We start from the raw sequence: 17,864 nt of genomic DNA, 5'->3' as shown, positions 1-17,864 counted from the left end.
GGGGGCGGGGCGGGCGAGGGCCTGAGGCGGCCAGGGACAGGGTGGCCGCGCGTGCGCCCTCTCCGGCAGGTGGGCTGGCGGGGGTGGGGGATGCCGGGCAGCGCATCCGCCTTTGCCCTCTCCCTCGTTGCGGTTTCAGCCCGGGAGGGAATGGGGAGCTGGAGCTGGGTCGCCCCGGGGTGGTGGGGTTTCTCGTTACACTCCTCAGTCTCCACTACCTTAAAATGCCGGGGGCATAGGCGGCCCCAAGCGGCGTCCGCTTCTCTGGGGCGATGCGGGGCCTTGCCGGTCAGAGCGGGAGGGGCGGAGCGGCCCAGCGTGCGGCGGGAAGCGCCAGCGCTCCCTCAGCGGTTCCGCCCCGCTCTGGGGCGCGCAGCGGGTCGCCCGTCACTGGCGGCCGCACGGCTTGTCCCGAGCTGCCGGGGGGGTGTGTGCTGTTAGACCAGCCCCCTCAGCGCCGGGGGACAGGGTGGCTGGCGTCTTCAGGCGTGCTGGCGGCGGGGGAGGCCGTGCCGCGGAGGGGGAGAGCTGCGCGGCGGCGTGCCCGGCCTTCTGCCCCGCCGTTCGGCGCGCCCTCGCTTCAGGCGGTCCCTGCGCTCCTGAGGCTCAGCTAAAGGCGGTGCTGGCACGGGGAAATTAAATACACCTTTCAACAACAGACCGAGGTGTAAGGAGCGTGGCTGATACAGCTCAGTTTATCGTGCATGCTGGAGTGTGGAGCTGCGCTGTGCCACGGTGCTGCACCGGGCCGGCGCTTCTGGTCAGCACAGGGGGGGCGAGAGGTTTTCTGCAGCGTGTGCGGTTAGAGACCCCCATTCTGCTCTTGTTATTTGAAGAAACAAACTGCAGAGGCTGTTTATGCCCATTAATTTTCCATAATTGTAATACATTAGCTGTTTTAAAACTCGGTTGTGTGCCCATGAACACGGGTGTCTCGTTTCCTTTAGAGGGTTATGGCCGTGCCTCGGCCAGGGTGATGTTTGGGAGGTAAGGGCTTCCCGCCTTTCCTCATCCCTTTCACCCACCCTCCTCTAGGTGTTTGCTTCTAGTGTGTTTCCTAAACTTTAGAGACACAGCTTATTAAACAGTCAGTGCTCTGATTTTATTGAGATAAAAGAAACATGTACTATTTGAAAGGGACTTAAAGATATTTTTAAGTAACTTTTTTTTTTTTAATTCAGGTTGTCTAAATAAGGCAAAATCTGTTACTTAATATGAAGAAAAACAGAGGTCGAACAGGCCGAAAGAGAAGAAGAAAACACTTGCAGAGTTTTATGGGTGGAGGTACTGTCCCTGGAAGTATTGCTAAATAATAAAATAACCAATTGTTTGTCAGGGTGTCATGATGTATATTTGTCAAACTATCTTTGTAGTTTGAAAATAACATTCATAAATGTTAGCTTTTTCTATGTAAATATTCTAGCATTAGTTTAGAATCCCAAGCAGAGCATCGTGATTATGAGCTCTCTTTTCTGGCTAATGGCAAGTACTACATTACTCTTTAATTCCTTGACCCTTGAATATGCTGAATAACTCCTACAGTGTGAGAGCTCCTGGTGCCCAGAACTTTGTAAACTAGTTGGAGGGGAGCCTTTCTTGCTATTCTATTATGCTGTACTACAATGTCCAAAACACAGTTTTTCTGACTATACAGTAAAAATTTTCAATTTTCTTGATTTTCCAACAGAGTGCTATTTTATAGCATTAATCCCCTCATTTTTTATTTTTAGTCAACTGCAGTCAAAAGCTGGAATACATTAAACTTAAGAAGTGGCTGAAAAACAGAGGATTTGAAGACAGTAATTTAAGGCCAGCAGAGTTCTGGGGTAATGTTTTAATTATGTATTGGTGGTATGAATTTCTGATTCTTCTAAGAATATTATATTCCTGCTTTCATTTTGAACCCCACACTTGGTTGGCGTCAGGAAAAAAAAAAACAGTTACGGTTGGTCTTTTAAGGACTTCTGGCAAATGCACATGAATGCCATCTAATGTAAACAAGTAGGTATGGAGGCCTGAAGTAGTATGAACTGTTTCTTACATAAAGATGATCTCATGTAAAACTCTTGTACAAGAATACTCTGGTATGCTGCAAAACGTGCACACCTATGCTGAATTCCTTGTAGAAATTCTTAGTGTCAGTAGCACAGTTTTAAAGAAGAAAGTAGTATCTCTTTAAGCATTTCCAGTATCAGAATCTAACCTAGTTATCATTTCTTCATCTTTTTTTTCCCCCATGCAAGTTCAGCAGATCTAGTGATACAGATAAGTAAATGATTTTAGAGCTGGGATTAACTTTGAACTGTTTACAGTAAAGGTATATACTTGTATTTTTTCTCTTTAAGTAGATTATGTTACAAAACTTTTTCAATATTAAATAGTAGAGAGAATAGCATGAATCAAAGAAAAACATTGTAAATAGAAATTTTAAAGTTTAGTTAAAACTCTGAAACCAAGAACAGCAGCCAGTGATGAAAGATGTGTTTAAAGAAAAAAATTAGGAAAAAGAAGTTGAGTATAAAGAACTGGACAGGAAGTGTTGCAGGAGATTCAGGGAAGGGCTTTCACAGGATCCTGAAAAGTAAAAAGAGAATCAGAGAACAAAGAAATAAGGTATATATATGGAACAATCCATAACCAGCTTTTATGATTTGTAAGAGATAATGTATGTTCTTTTAGAGCTTTTCCTTGCTGGTCTGTTAATTTATTGCAGCTTATCATAGTCTCCTGTATTTTACACATATACATGTATTTAAGCATCCTCTTTGTTCTCATTTCAGATACAGGAAGAGGACTGATGACAACAAAGGCTCTTCAGGTTAGTAATGTTGATTGTCATGCAAGAGCTCCTCAGATTTTTTTTAGATATAATAACTTTTGCAACAAACAAAGCTCAAAATTCCAGACAAAGTCTTCACAGTTCCTGTTGTGAATGTAGTTTCCAGCTAATACCAGAATTTGCAGTGTTAGGATATCTGGGAGGGCTTGTTGGATGAAGACATTCCTGTTTACATTTACAGAGATTTGGTATATAGTCTCGTGTTTCAGTTTAAGGCAATCAGTGGCTAACTGAAACCAGAAGGAGCAGGCCCCTTCCCCCCTGTATGCCTTCTCCCTCAGCTGCTGGCTCCCCTAGCTTCCTTTGCATTGACTGTAACAGTCTTTCCCATTTGTGTGGTGAGTTGCTTTAGGAAGTTAAAGTAACAGAAAACTGTCTTCAAAAAAATTATTAGTTTCAATTGCTTTGCTCCTTGAAATCTCTGACCTTGGTTAGACAAGTGCTGGTACAAAGGGAGGAATGGCTTATCAGGGAGGGGGATGGAGGAAAGGAATGGGTTTGTAAGCAGCATTTGGCTTTAGATTGTTTTAGCCATAATATGAAACTACAGATTTAACCTCATGTTGACAGCACGGGTCATTTTGGTAGACCAGCTAATAGAAACATAATTTCTCAGACGTTCCCAGCAGAAAAGGGGAATGATACAAAAAATACCTTGCCTTTCAGATATTGGCGGAGAAAGGCTGAACTCTGACTGAATAGTGTCTCTCAGAAAATAGGCTTGTTGGAGACGTTTCCTAACTGGCATGAGAATAGTATACCAAATAATGGGGAATCAGACCCAGAAACTTTTATGAAATAGTATAGCAAGAGGTAGGAAGGAGATGCATTGGCAAAGTCATGTGTAGAGAACAGTGTATATTCTTACGCTGGCTCAGGGTTGGAGCCAGCAGTTGAAGCCACAAGCTGAGGTTATCCACAGTGTTGGGAGTCTGCAGAAAGTGAAATGAGAGCTAGACTCAACTGGGCTTGAGCAAGATAGGGAAACTCAGGAGATGAATGGGAAGGGGAGAGTATTGACCTGGTTCATGTCCTCTCCCTACAGGCATGGGCACGTACGGCTCAAGCCAGACATGAATTTGATTTACACACACAGCAGCTTGGCAAACAGCGTCAGCATAGACATGACCTAAAATATCCCTACCCCATACTGCTGTGTTGATAGAAGTTCAGTCATTTGTGAGATCTACTCTAAAATATATCTCAGCACAAAGAAAGTGAATAGCCAGACACCAGACTTTCTGTGAACAGTTAACACTCTGCAGGTGGCAGTTCCTAGTGACTGAAATTGTCCTCCTTCCCTGGACTGTGACTGTCTTAAAACCATGCCAGTTTCCATCAAGTTCAACACCATGTCACTGACTGGCTCAGCCTTGGCCAGCGGTAGGTCCATCTTGGAGCTGGCTGGCATTGGCTCTATCAGACACAATGGAAGCTTCCAGCAGTTTCTTGCAGAAGCCACCCCTGTAGCCCTCCCAACTATCAAAACCTTGCCATGCAAACCCAATACATATCTGTTTGCTTCCTGACATTGGTGTTCTCTGGAGAAGGTCTCTCTGTTCAGAAATAGTGTAGTAGATGAGTCATTTACACTTGACCTTTACTAATCTTTGTGTGTGGTTCCCTCTTCCCCACCCCCCTTCCCCAAAGGCAGGGGATCTGATTATTTCATTGCCTGAGAAATGCTTGCTCACCACGGGCACTGTCCTTAGTAGCTGCCTGGGAGAATACATTATGAGGTAAGTGAAAAGTGATGCTTTATGGGCAAGCTGGCGTTTACGGTGGGTTGCTTATTAGTGGATCAATCATCTTAAGCAGTGGTAGGGCTTTAAACTGCATACCCTAACTTGTTTGAGTATTTCTTGTGGACTTTCATGCATGTGGAATGCTCAGATAGGTAAGGTTTGGACAAAAAGCATCTCCTTTTAGCTAGGCAGAGCTGAGGACTGGTACAGGCTTGAACTTGACCTGCCTCTAGGGAAAGCTTGGACCTAAATGGCGGTTATGAATGGCTTATTGGGAATTTCTGAATGTGCTTCAATAGGAGAAGGAGGATAAAATGGAGTTGCAAAGCAGTCCCATGAACACGGCCTTTTAGAAAATTCAGAACAAAGACCTATGCTGGATATGTAGTACTTCTTATGTATCCTACACCCGCCCACCCCAAAGAAAAAAAAACCCAACCCAAAACCCAAACAACCCAACCCAAGAGGTGAGCTTGAAGTTGTTACTACAAACCAGCTTTTATAGCTCCTTTGAAATCATCAAAAGGACTTGGAAATGAACTACAAAGAAGTTTAAAATAGAAGCTATTTATAACATTTAAAATAACTAGAAGAGAGATAAAATACTGCTGCATGCATCCATTTCCTATCTCACCTCTGTGTATCTGCTGTGTTGGTATTTTTGTTTTGTTTTCTAATAGATGGAAGCCTCCTGTATCTCCTTTGATAGCACTGTGCACATTTTTAATAGCAGAGAAGCATGCTGGTGAGAAATCTCTGTGGAAGCCGTATCTTGATGTTTTACCCAAGACATACACTTGCCCTGTTTGTTTGGAGCGTGACGTAGTAAGCCTTCTTCCTGAACCTTTAAAAAAGAAGGCTCAGGAACAGAGAACGACAGTCCATGAGTTGTATGTGTCTTCCAAGGCTTTTTTCTCTTCTCTGCAGCCTTTGTTTGCTGAGAACACAAGAACTATTTTTAACTACAGTGCTCTAGAGTGGGCTTGGTGCTCTATTAATACCAGGACAATATACATGAAACATGCACAGAGGGAATGTTTTTCTCTTGAGCCAGATGTTTATGCATTGGCACCATATTTAGATTTGCTAAACCACAGTCCAAATGTTCAGGTAAGAAACAAAATAGATCACTTAATTTCTTTATTTGTAAGTGCAGTATCTCAATACAGTATGTATTTCTGTGATGGTTTGGGAGTGTCTGGAGGTCAGTGAGAAATCTCATGGTGGGAGCAATGTCTGTTGAGGACACATGCAGGCTGAGTACTCAGGGTTCATATATACCCTGGAGCTTGTTATTCAGCCCAAGGCAGTTGAATAAAGTTGATTCAAATGTTTCAGTTTATGTAGCAAAGCAAAGTTACAGGGAGAGCCCATCGCGGCTGGGTGAGATTTGCATCCAGGGTAGCAGTTTGTAAATATAACCCTACTCTGCTCCCCAAAAGGCTCAGCTCTTGAGACAAATCTTAAATTACATGGTCCCTGGGTTACTTCACCTCTGGCTGAAGCTTCTGAGCAGCCTTAGGAAAGTGCACAGAGCAATTCCACCCTTTGTCAGGGGCTGTGTGCCAGCAGAGTTGGGACAGAACAAAAGGGGCCAACTCTGCATGAAACCATCTTTATTTGCGGATTTGAGTCTTCTATAATAAGTTGCCACAGTGGGTAGCACATCCTGTGGACTAAGGTTTTGATGTCTGTTCTTCATGCTGATGGGTTGCCTTTTCAGACATCTGTAACACTACCTGTTTTCTTCCAGTGTTAGACTTGAGTGTTCAATACTGTTAGATTTTAATATTCAGGGTCTGATTCCTTTTTCACCCCGTCTTCCTGCCAAGAGTAAAACCTTTTATTTTTAACTTCATGAAGGTAAAAGCTGCATTTAATGAACGGACAAGAAGCTATGAAATTTGGACAAATTCACAGTGCAGAAAATATGAAGAAGTATTTATCTGTTATGGGCCTCATGATAATCAGCGACTGCTACTAGAATATGGATTTGTTGCCGTGGATAACCCTCACAGCAGTGTTTATGTCTCATCAGGTTGGATTTATAGATTGTCTTGACATTGAAAGGCCCAATAGTAGAGAACAGAGCATATGAACTTGTTAATACTTCTGTTTTCAACAGGAGATGTCAGTTAAAAGGTATAACTAAAGGATAGTGATGAAGTTCATGCGTATGCATCTACATATATGCACAATGCACAATATGCACATTAAGGCATTGTGGGTTTTTTTTCAGTACCATGAAAATATTTGTGTGTATTTCCAAGAAGTGGAATAGGGTTTGATACTACTTTCAACTGCATAGAATTTAAGGACTGGAGCTTTAAAATGGAAAGTGTTCTTTGGTGACTTTTCCTTTTGTAAAATTGCAATTCTTAGCAGCATATATGTAGAGATTCCAACTGGCTGTCTTAGATTGTACCATTGACTTCAAGATTGAAGTCCTGATCCCCACAAAATGAAGTTGGTGAGAGTGGTCCGTAACTTCAATTTGAGTCAGGATTTCCATTATAAGGTTACAAACCTGGAGATTTCTGATAGCCTTTCAGAAGTAGATACATTTTTGATTATGATAAAGTTCACCAAAATGTAACAGGTTTTGATCTTTGTCTTGTAGGTACTTGAAAAATATGGTTGAAATGTCATTTCAGAATTGAGGATTGTGGTTTCTTCTACATACCATTTACTTAAGTGTCTAAAATGTGTTTTTATGCAGATACTCTCCTCAAATACTTTTCACCACTGGACAAGCAAAGAAATGCAAAACTCTCCATTCTAAAGGATCATGATTTCTTAGAGTAGGTGTCTGGAGTTTTTTGTTTCCCTGTGAGCTTTCTTTTCAGTTTTCCTGGGAGTCAAATTTTGCTTCTAGTATCAGAATCCAGCATAAAATATTTTTTTTTTTTCAACAAACTGATTTGCTTGCTGTTTGTGAGAGAATGTAACAGTGGTTAACACCAATATCAAAGCTTGAGATAGGTTTCAAGATGTAGCCTGTCACCTATCTGTAGACAGCAGCACAGAAAGGGGAGTCAAGGAGTCCTGTAGTTCTGAAAAGCAGATCTTCCCATGTTGACACTTGTGAGGAAGAAAGCTATCATGCTCTAAAAGATCACCTGTACTTTTTGCATCTCATCACTTTTGACTTTTTAGGAACCTGACCTTTGGATGGGATGGACCATCTTGGAGACTCCTCACAGCCCTTAAGTTGTTAAGTCTTGGAGCAGATGAATTGTAAGTTTCAGTACTCTGAATATTTAGACAATTTGCATTTGCTCTTTTCCTTTATTTGCTCTTTGCTGGCTGTGTGTGAGGTACTGGGACAGTTGTTTTGGATCTCCAGTGTCTATCTCATTGACTCCAGGTGAGAAGTGAAAAGAAGAAAGGCAGAGAACACCATATAATGCAAAGTGATTGCCTATTTGCTGCTTTGGGCTTTTGCTTTATTGTATTAAATACTAGATACACCCCATTGTTTTCCCTTTCTATTTTGAGAATCAGCTATTACTTTAAGGCTCAGACTCCGGACCTTATTTTTTTGTTGTTGTTCGTTTCATGGGACTTTAAATGCTATTGACCTTGCTTGATTTCTTTGAAGCATGTGTTCCACAGGCTGCTTCTGAAATTCTAGGGCCAAGTAAGTTGCTGAAGTTCATCTCCAGTGACTGTTAGCGCAGATTTGATCATTTGTTCCAGATGGCAAATATGCCTCAAACAACATTAATAAAAATTATTACCTGGACTTTGCTTGTAATAGTAAATAAATAAAAAACAGTTTCTCTTGTTCAAAGCTGTTTATGCTTTGAAGATTAATTGCTGAGGGAAATAGATTGATTATAAGAACTAAAAATAACTCCCAATGATACTGGTTACAAGCCCAGGTGAGGTGAAGTTTAGCAGAAGCCATGCTAATCAGTTCTGAGTGAACAGCTCTTATTCCTCACTAGTGCTGCTGAAGTTGGTGGCAGCACGGCAGAGCAGTAAAGACCAGAAGCATTGCTCTTAGTGCAGACTGTGGCTTTGGCTAAAAGGGTAGTGGTGGAGGATTGGAACTGCTGCTCCAGACCATTAAATTTCAATTTTCTTTTCCTTGCCTTATCAGTCTTATAGCTGAATGCTGTGTGCCTTTTTCATGTATGCTAACCTTACTTACTTATGCCAGCAGTATTATTCTTAGCATGACCATATGTTTATCATTCAGCTGGGGAATATAGCAAATGACTGTGTGTTGTTCAAACATTTTGATTCTAGTACTTGCTGGAGGAGAACACTGCTCGGTGATATAATCTCAGCCAGAAATGAAGAGCAGACTTTGAATATAGCAGCAAAAATATGCAATTTTTTAATAAAGGAGACACAGCATGTCCTTCTCCAGGTAATTTGACTGGAATAACAAGGTAGTCCAGATTCCTTTCTTTCCTAGCGTTAAGTGTACAGCAGTGTAATTTTCTGGGGTGAGAATAGTGATGGAGGGAGTGGACTGCACTGGGGTGGTATAGAATTTATTTTCAGGGTGACTGACAGCACTGAATTGCTCAGCAGAATTTGTGACTGCAGCAAAGAAAGGAACCATGTTACAAAGCTTATATGAAGCCCTGCAAACAAGTGAAAAATGCTTAATCTTTTTCTGCCTACAGTATCAGTGTGTTTGTTGAGGTTACTTCTTAAAAGAAAATGGAGACTTGTATGAGATGGGCACATAAGATGTTGCAGACCTGCCACGAGTGCCTTGTTGCAGAAAGTGAAGGCTGTGTTGGTTAAAGCCAGTGAAGCCAAATGAACTACTCATGTCAGCCAGTGTCCTGTGAAGGGAGGTCTGTGCTCTTAGAAAAACAATCTTCTCTTCCTTTCTGAATTTTGGCAAACAAATGTGTACTTAATGTCAAGTTTGATAGCTGTCATGGAAAAGAATTACTAAAACCACACTTTTGCAAAGGAAACTTATATGTGTACAGGGTATGAGGTCAGTCTGGTTTTGAGCAACATCTTGAGGACAGTATGGACTTAGGAGCCAAATATCATGTAAACATTACCCTTCCCTTCCTCTCCTTGTTTTTGATATGCTTCCTATCCATATGATTTTTTGCTCATTTTTCCCCTTTTTTCCCTTTTTTTTTCTTTTACTACTATTACTGTTTCTCTTGTGTAAAATTAAACACACCCCCACACCCCCACCATTTTGACATAGTTAATGGAATCTCTACTATAGATAAGCTTTCCACAAATTTTATGTTCATGTCCTATATTAAATAATTAAATTTTTAGTAATTTCATCCCATTTGTATAAACTTCAGATTTCCCAGTTGAAAAGGAACAAGGAGAACCTCAAAAACCACCTGGCTTTGGTAGAAGCGCTACGCTTGGAAGACCTGAAGGTACTACAAAAATCAGCTGAGATTCTTTCCAACTTGAATATGGTGACAACTTGACTCATCTGGAGCTGTGATAGCTGTGGCTGATTGGAGCTCATTTGCTATGGATGTGACTTGCTCAACTGTTTTAATGGAACGGAGCAGCAAAGAATAATGTAAAAAAGTCATCAGAATATGGCTAGTTTTGTTTACAGGGTCACACAGGAGCCGGGCCGGGGTCTTATTTTGTTCTTTGCTGACCTTCTTCAGTAATACAAAGGATTAGCCCAAATGGTGGGGGAGCACAGGTGGCTTTCGACACATCTTGTTGAAATCATGGCTGCTGTGAGCAAAACAGCTTCTGGGGTAATTTGGGCAGCCCCAGGGTTGTGGGCTCCAGCTGTCCTAGAATTTATAGCTGCCTGTGTGGCTCAAGTATGGATCATAGGATTGAACAGATACTCCTCAGCATGTGTTTGAGCTCTGGTTGTTGACAGAGAGGAAGAGGACAGAGCCACTTAACATTTGCCCTGTACTGATCCTGGAGTAATAGATGCAGACTAGAGCACAGATCAACCCTACTGTGAACCAACTCCAAATAATTTCCTTTGCAATATCAGCCCAAGTGTTTCTTGAATGTTAAGGAAGTATGAATTTCCCTCCTTTACTCTCTCAAAGCTCCTTCCAGACTCAATAGTTTGTGTTCTGACGACTCCTGCTGGGAATGAGAGCCGAAAGGATATATCACTTCAAACTCTGTTTCTTGTTTGGAAGACCACCCAGGCAATTAATTCTGTTGCCATTTGGTCCTGGTGATCACATTGAGAAATGTTTCTATTCCGTCTACAAGGGGATAGTCTCATGAGCTGCTTTTCAGTATTAGTTCTACTTAAGTAGGGATCTAGAGCTCCCGATGTCAATTAGGCTAGAGAGACTTCTTCAAGGGCTATTTCAGGGCAGGACCCTTACTTAAGCTGTAAAAACTTCATTTATAATTGTGATTGTGTTGTGATTATTTTGCATTTTGTGGGGAATCACATTTAATAGATTTTTTCATTATTTTTAGCATTTTTTTAGAACTCTGTTTTTAAAGTGTTTATTTTTGTAGAAATATTGCTTTATTTTCTACAAAGCTTCTCTATTTTTGAAATTATGGAATGGTATACAGCAGTAAAGGCATTCTAGCTAATGATATAATTTGAGGAAAGAAATGCAACAAGAGAAAACCGTTAAGTATTCAAGCTCAAATGCACTTTCAGACTTTTTGTGGTACCTTGTGAACAAGAATATTATTGTGTAAACTTGCTAGGATTCCAGGGGTTTTCCTTGCCTTTTTATTTTTTTTTCCTTGCCTCAGTCTGTTTGGGAGAGGAAATGTCTTGGAGCTCTGAGAAGGGCCCTTCCCTGCCTAGAAGGATGTGTTTGGTTTGTGTTCAAAGGGAGAAGTGTAACTGTTGTTACTCAGTTCCCAAAACCAAAAGTTCTTGGTTTTGAGGTGCCATCTTTGTAATCTCTTCCTAGGATTAGGAAATTCTGAAAATAAGCTTTTTTTCTGCCTTGGTTACTGTAATGCACTGAGACTCTTGTACTCTGAGACTTCCTGTATTGTTCATATGGAGATACAGCGTGTTGTTACTTTACATTTCAGAGCAGAGGGCAGTATGAATGAGTTGAGAGAGGAACTGAAGTGCTTTTTGGCACTAGAAGCACATTTATTGATATCCTTTGGGCCAACTTGCTTTCACATTTGCCTAAACTGTGGTTTTAACCTCTGCAAGTCACTTGGCACCATATTTTATACTCCGGTCAGTCCCATTCTGAAGTACTGACTGGGGTGAGGTGACTGTCTGGGTTTGGGAATGCAATCTCTACTGAGATTATATACAGAGGGCAACACTCATTAGCTTGTGTGAGGGTCCTTCTGTACCACTGAGCCTACCTACAGCAGAGATAAGTGGGGCTGAGACCCTGACCCCCGTGCCTGTTGCCCAGCCATTTTGGTTAGGTCTGCAAAAAGATCTACAGAAGGTGTGGATGGCTTAAAGCGGGTGGAGGGTGACTGAGCATTCACAGTGTAAGGGCTTTCAAAGGAAGCTTAAAGAAGTCAGGTTCAAAATTAACAGAATGTGGTGACAAACCCATTGATGTTACTAAGGTATATGGATACAAAAAGTGACATGGGTGAAAAGCACATACACATGGAAGACAGAGCTGTTGGCAGTTACCAGCCAAACAACTTTGTCCTTATGTAGTCCCCTGATCTCAAAATACTTGAAGGCTGGGAGGGTATTGATGGCAAGTATTGTACGTGCTTGACCTGTGCTTGCTCTTTTAAGGTGTTGGTGGACACTCTGGGAAACAGGGTAGTGGGCTAGAGGGATTCTTGCTTTCAACATGTCCTGCAGTTTCTATGATTACATTTGAACTGTTTGACCTCTTTCTTTCTTTTAATAAATTCTTTTTTCATTCTCTAAGAACAGATGTGTTACTCATTTTATAATTTTATAATGAGATGGTACCAGAGTTAAAGATGATAAGGATATTTGGTTGTGGTTTTGGTTTGGGTTTTTTTTTTTCTTTTTCTTTTTTTTTTTCCTGGGGATGGCTATTTTGAGAACAATTTTTGTAGGATGTCTTGCAAGATGGATACTAGTTTGACAGAAGTTTATTTGCTTTGGTATTGCACTATAGACTACACATTTATACCAGGTGGTTTGAATATGGGCTCTACTTCTGTAACTCCTACGCACCCTCCAGGGAGTGTCGGAAGGAGATCTGGCAGTGCAGGAGAGTAGGCAGTATGAATTGCTTGTCTGTGTCTTTCATGTAAGCACAGCAGTAAGCCCCTAGCTTTGTAGCATTGTAGCAAGCGTTCTGAATAGAGCCATGTGTGTTTAATGTCAAAGGCAAAATCCTGCCTGAATAAACTATGGAATTGGAACTAGTGCTTTTGTAGCACACATCAATAGCAATGGATTTTTAACAAGAATAAATGAATGTAACCTGGGTCATGATTTGGCATTTATGTATATATATGCCTAGTCAGCAAAACCTTAAATTCTTTTTTTGAATCAAACCTAAACTATATGCAAGGCAGGGCATCCCAAGATGGGCTAAGAGCTAGGGTGCCTGAAGAAGTAACGGCACTGGGACTGCTCTCCAGCTGTCTTACAGAACACTAAATCATGTTTTCAAAGAGTGAAGATGCTTAGTCTCAGCCTCTGCTTTAACTAGAGCCCCTTTGAGCTGCAGACATCTTAATCGCTTAGCTTTAGTGTCATGATGTTAACATTTGACTCTGGCTCTCTGTTAGTCTAAGAAGGGATTTAGCTGTGATCTTAGTGTGGAAAGACATAGTTATTCCCCTCTTCGTATAAATTCCCTTTCAGATAGTATCTGCAAATCTCAGCAACAGGAGGAATAAACCACAGCTTTTTACCATTAGCAGTACAAACCTGGTATAGACCACGGCAGTGAGCTAGATTCTCTTCCAGCTTGTGCAGTGTTACTCAGAGACCTAAAGTAGGAATGCATTCTGTGACTACAATGAAGACACTGAGTTTGAGTAGGTGCAATGAGAGAAGCTTTATTTCTTATCGAGCATGAGAGAAATAGCACAGATTGATTTTTAATATTTTTTTTTGAGGGGGGAGTTGATTTAGTGCAGTCCGAGGTCACCAAAAATTGATCAACATGAAATCTCATGACAGTATCTTTCCTGTGTCAATTTATGTAAATATGGCATGGATTTTCTTTGATCTTCTACAGAGAGTGGCTTCTAGTTTACAGTTTTCTTCAGCTGTAATGTGTGGAGATCATCTATCATTGCTAAGTGCCTTTAGACCTACCTGTTTCAGGACAAGATAAGGCAGTATCAACTCTCACACCCTGATAATTAAAGCTTTTAGGTACACTGTGAAAACATTTCACAGATGACATTCCCAAAGAAAGAACTTTTAAAAAGGATGTCTCCCAAGTATGTAGCCCCTCCCCACCTAGCAGATAAAGGATACCCCTTTAAAAGTGCCACACTTGGGCATGACTTGAAGGGTTTGTTTGTGCTTGGTGCATCTATGACTGCAGTGATGGAGATAATGAACTCCAGGACAGAGGGAAATTGTCCCAATAGAACTTTGTGTGTTTCTTTACACAAGAAATGTGAACTAAAGGTGTTAAAAATTTGCTAACTTTCCCTCAGTTTGGATGAGCAGTTGGATCTGAACCATGTGAAATCAATGGTTTTAATCCTTTCAGTACAAAAGCAGTTCAGTGGCTGAATTCAAGTAGAACAACTTGATTTTATCCCTGTCCAACAAAGCTTAGGTGGCATCAGTCTGCTGCAGGTTGGAATGTAAAGGAAAAAAGTACATTTCCAGTTCATTCCACTGAATGTTTTAGTGGATATCTGTAATTCCAGTATAAAGTTTTAGAAAGCACTGCAACGAGTTGTATTCAATGGAAAAGCAAAGATACTCAATGAACCCCAAACTAAATTGCATAAAACTAGTACAAAATTTATGCAGTCTCTGTGTTGTCCACTAGATGATGCAACTGTACTACAGAGAAACATGAAATTACAGTATATCCATATGCAATTATAATCCTATTCACTGTATTATATTTTTAGTAGTAGAAAGCGTAGTCTTCAATGACACACCATGGTTGGTATTAGATAAATAGTTGAAAATGCAGTTTTCTTTCTGCTGGTTTCAAGTGAAACTTGAAGCTTTGTAATCTTCTATCTTTTATCTTTTTTTTTTTTAAATTTATTTTAACTTTGTTGGAATTTCTCCTCCCTCAAGTTGAATCATGTTGTTCTTCCCTGACACTGTCACATGAGACATAACTAATAGTTCAAATCATCTTTGTTATGTTAACTTGACCCTAATGGTTTAGTTAGTGGGGTTGCAATGGAGAACTGTCTGCTCACATATTTTTTCTTCAGAAATTACAGGCCAGATTCATCTTTTGCACAGATTGCTTTCAATAATGTCCTTTGATGTGGCTGATTGAACTCTGAAATATTTCCTCTGTGTACGGTGATTTTGTGCACTGTCCCTTGTGTCAGCTCTCTGGCGTCTAATAGTAATAAGCTGATGTTTGACCCTTTCCTTTGCTGGGGATTTCTACACTGCCCGTTTTTGTGACTTGTGTCTGCTTATTATTTTTGATGTGTGTTTGTTGCCTTGCTCAGTTTCCCAAGGGCTTCTGAAATAGCCAGTATGTGTCTACTCTGTGTGTCCTTAAGAGTCCCTTCAGGTTGCCCCAGTTGCCCCACAGCTAAAAAGAGGAAGAGTGGAGAGATCTGCTCCTTGCAAAGCTACTGTTTTCTCCTGAGGCCCTATCTCCTTCCCTTAGCTCTTTCCCCGTACCTCTAGTGTCGGACCATACTGTGACATACCAATCTTGAGAGCACTGAAGTGATTTGGGCTCTAGTACTACCCTGTGTGTGGCAGGAGGTAGTTGTTTGCAGTGCACTTTTAATGTAAGAATGTTTTCCCTCTTCACATATACCTGTATTTGTTCCAAGTCTGGCAGGGCTAGCTGTGTCCAGTGCTTTACCTCTCCACTAGGATGCCAGAGTTGGACTGGAGACACTGTTAGATGCGCACTGTATCCCTCGCAGATACATCCAGCAGGCACTGGATGTGCTATTTTAGTAGCTCACTCCTGCTGGGGCTGCTCTGGAAGGAGCTGGCAGTAGCAGTTTGGTTCTTTTGACCCTTGGCAGGGAATGATGACGATGGAGAGGACAGAGGAATATTCTCAGCATGAGGCTGGTGCCATGCCTGTCTGTACCACCCTGCCTGGGCTGGCATCCAGAGCCTGTATCTGTAAGAAGCCAGCCCTCTTTACAGCAAAGTAGTGCCAGTGAATTTGTGTATCCTTCCCACGAGATGGACTTTGCATGGACAGAGATACTTGGTGAAGGTGGTCTGGCCTGCAGAGGATGTTGACGAGAAATCAGAAGGGACCGTGCCATCCCAACATGACTCATGCTGCTCTGCACTGTTTCTGATGAGCACTGAGATGCTGGGCTAGCCAGCCCCTGGCTCAGGAGTGGGAAAACACTGTGTAGGTCATGGGAGACTCCTAAAGGCCTGCTAGGAGTGCAGTGTGGGTTGGGTTGCAGAGGTGGAAGCGGGAGGGTGGGCTAGTACAAGAGGGACAGGGTGGTCCCACTGGAGAGGGGGTGTTTTGTACACTAATAAAGAGCACACACTCCTCTGACTTTTCTCTGCCTCTGACTTCATGTAGATAACTGGACAGTCCTGCTGCTCTGTCAGAAATGGTGTGGTGGCCAGGGTGGCAATTTCTGTGCAGAGTGGGAAGGAGCTGAGAAGGTGAGAGGGGTAAACATACAGTCTGGACAGTAACCCTTAGAAAATTTTATAGCATCAGGGAACACATATGTGTGCCATGCTGTGGCTAGCCAGTGCTATCCCAGCTTCATGAGAGCAAGGCTATTTGGTTTACTTGGCTGTGTAACCCTAGTTTGGTAATTTTTCTGCGCAATTAGAGCAGAGGCCCTCGGCTGAAAGACAGGGGAGAAAAAATGCTGTTTGTGCCAGAGCTGCAGTGATAAGGGAGCCTTTTGGTTGTGCTGGTCCATCTGGGTGTCTTGGTGCTCCATGCTGCCATGTACCGATGGAGACGGGTGTGGATCTCTCAGTGTTGCCAGGTGGCAAATCGGTCATGTCAGGCTTCTGGTACTGCAGTGTGGTCAGCTTCTCTGTCTTGGACAGACGTCTAATGCCTCCCACCATCACTCAGTGGTGGGCTTGCCCTTCTGTATGGAATAGGAGTTGGCAGATGTGAGCTGCTCTGGCTGGGATGCTCTTGGGTGTGGAGCTGTCTAGTGAGGTAGGGAATGTGTATTGGAGGAAACAGAAAGCAATGAGAAGTCCCCAGATTTCATGTGGCATTTCAAATGGGGTGCTGTCATGATCACTGCTTTGAATATGCTCCGAGGCTAAGATGGTGGTGGTGGTCAGAAAGTTGGGCTTTGAGCATACAGCCAACAGCATTCACAAAGACAGTGTAGGTGTGGCATTTGAGACTGCTCTTTTATGTCACATTTGATAGATATTGGCTAATGTGTTCAGAAAATATGTGAGTGGGAGAACAGCATATTGAGATATACAGAGATTTGTTTTTTCGTGCATCCAGGCTACAATCAAAATAGAAAAAATAGAAAGTCAGAAGTTCTGAACCCAACTTTGGGCTTAACTATGTTGGAGACAATGGCAATGCTGGGTGCTTGTACCCCTGCAGAGAAGTCCCTGCCTATGGGAATGGCCATTCCCTTTCTAGATACGGGTAGAGAACCACATCTGCTTGGCATAGGCCCTGAGGAACACAGCAGATCGGTCTGATCTGAACCTTAGGAGACAACATTGTCTCTCTCCCTGTCTGCTTCCAGCAAAAACTGTGGAAAAATCAGTTCATCCCGTGTCTATTTTACAGTGATTTAATTCCACTTGGCTTTAACGGAGTTACACTTTGCCTTTGATATCTGGCCTCAGGGCTTCATTAGGCATAGTTATAGTCCCAAGCTTGCTGAAAGAAATTGGTTTATGTGGGTTCACGCTTTCTTTTTTCCTTTGTCTTCCCCTGCCTCCACCCCCCCCCCCCACCCCCCCCACCCCCCCCAAGAAAAGAACAAAATGAATTGCAATTACAGGGTAGTTACTACAGCCTGATAGGAGGATCAGAAAGCATGTCTCCTCTTCCAACCTACTCTTTGCACTGGAAGCACCAGAGTCTAGGCTGAACTCTTGCACTTGGGGAAAGCTGAGAGAGAGAGAGCATGAAAGAGCTCAAATTCCCCTCTGTGCAGGGTGGCTGGATGGGTTAAGAATTGGCCAGTTACGATACCACTCAGTTTGTTAGCAGACATACCCCAGCCTTGGCTCTTTTGGAGCG

At 42.2% G+C, this 17,864-nt stretch overlaps 1 protein-coding gene across 3 annotated transcripts; it reads left to right on the top strand.

Moving 5' to 3' along the window:
- The first annotated feature begins 13 nt into the window (after positions 1–13).
- SETD4 (SET domain containing 4) lies at positions 14–17,578 on the top strand. 3 transcript variants are annotated; one of them, XM_055701995.1, is made up of 11 exons: positions 14–69; positions 1,182–1,284; positions 1,731–1,826; positions 2,781–2,818; positions 4,490–4,578; positions 5,265–5,694; positions 6,448–6,622; positions 7,304–7,385; positions 7,741–7,821; positions 8,839–8,962; positions 9,882–17,578. In XM_055701995.1, the coding sequence occupies exons 2-11, from the start codon at positions 1,215–1,217 to the stop codon at positions 10,014–10,016; spliced, it is 1,320 nt and encodes a 439-aa protein (XP_055557970.1). In that variant the 5' UTR covers positions 14–69; positions 1,182–1,214; the 3' UTR covers positions 10,017–17,578. The 3 variants fall into 3 exon arrangements, with proteins under 3 accessions (XP_055557970.1, XP_055557971.1, XP_005438594.1); XM_055701996.1 differs by having other exon boundaries at positions 9,225–10,015; XM_005438537.4 differs by lacking the exon at positions 14–69 and adding an exon at positions 467–667.
- Positions 17,579–17,864: the final 286 nt, after the last annotated feature.

The sequence above is a fragment of the Falco cherrug genome, chromosome 2 (genome assembly GCF_023634085.1).
Source record: "Falco cherrug isolate bFalChe1 chromosome 2, bFalChe1.pri, whole genome shotgun sequence".
Lineage (NCBI taxonomy): Eukaryota > Metazoa > Chordata > Aves > Falconiformes > Falconidae > Falco > Falco cherrug.
Note: the sequence above shows the minus strand (reverse complement) of the source record. Positions and strands in the feature narration are given on the sequence as shown.

Coding starts and splice junctions, on each gene's coding strand:
- SETD4 (XM_055701995.1), top strand. CDS start 1,215: ATGAAGAAAAACAGAGGTCGAACAGGCCGAAAGAGAAGAAGAAAACAC. Junction 5,695..6,447: donor ACCACAGTCCAAATGTTCAG/GTAAGAAACAAA, acceptor AACTTCATGAAG/GTAAAAGCTGCATTTAATGA. Junction 7,386..7,740: donor AAGGATCATGATTTCTTAGA/GTAGGTGTCTGG, acceptor TTGACTTTTTAG/GAACCTGACCTTTGGATGGG.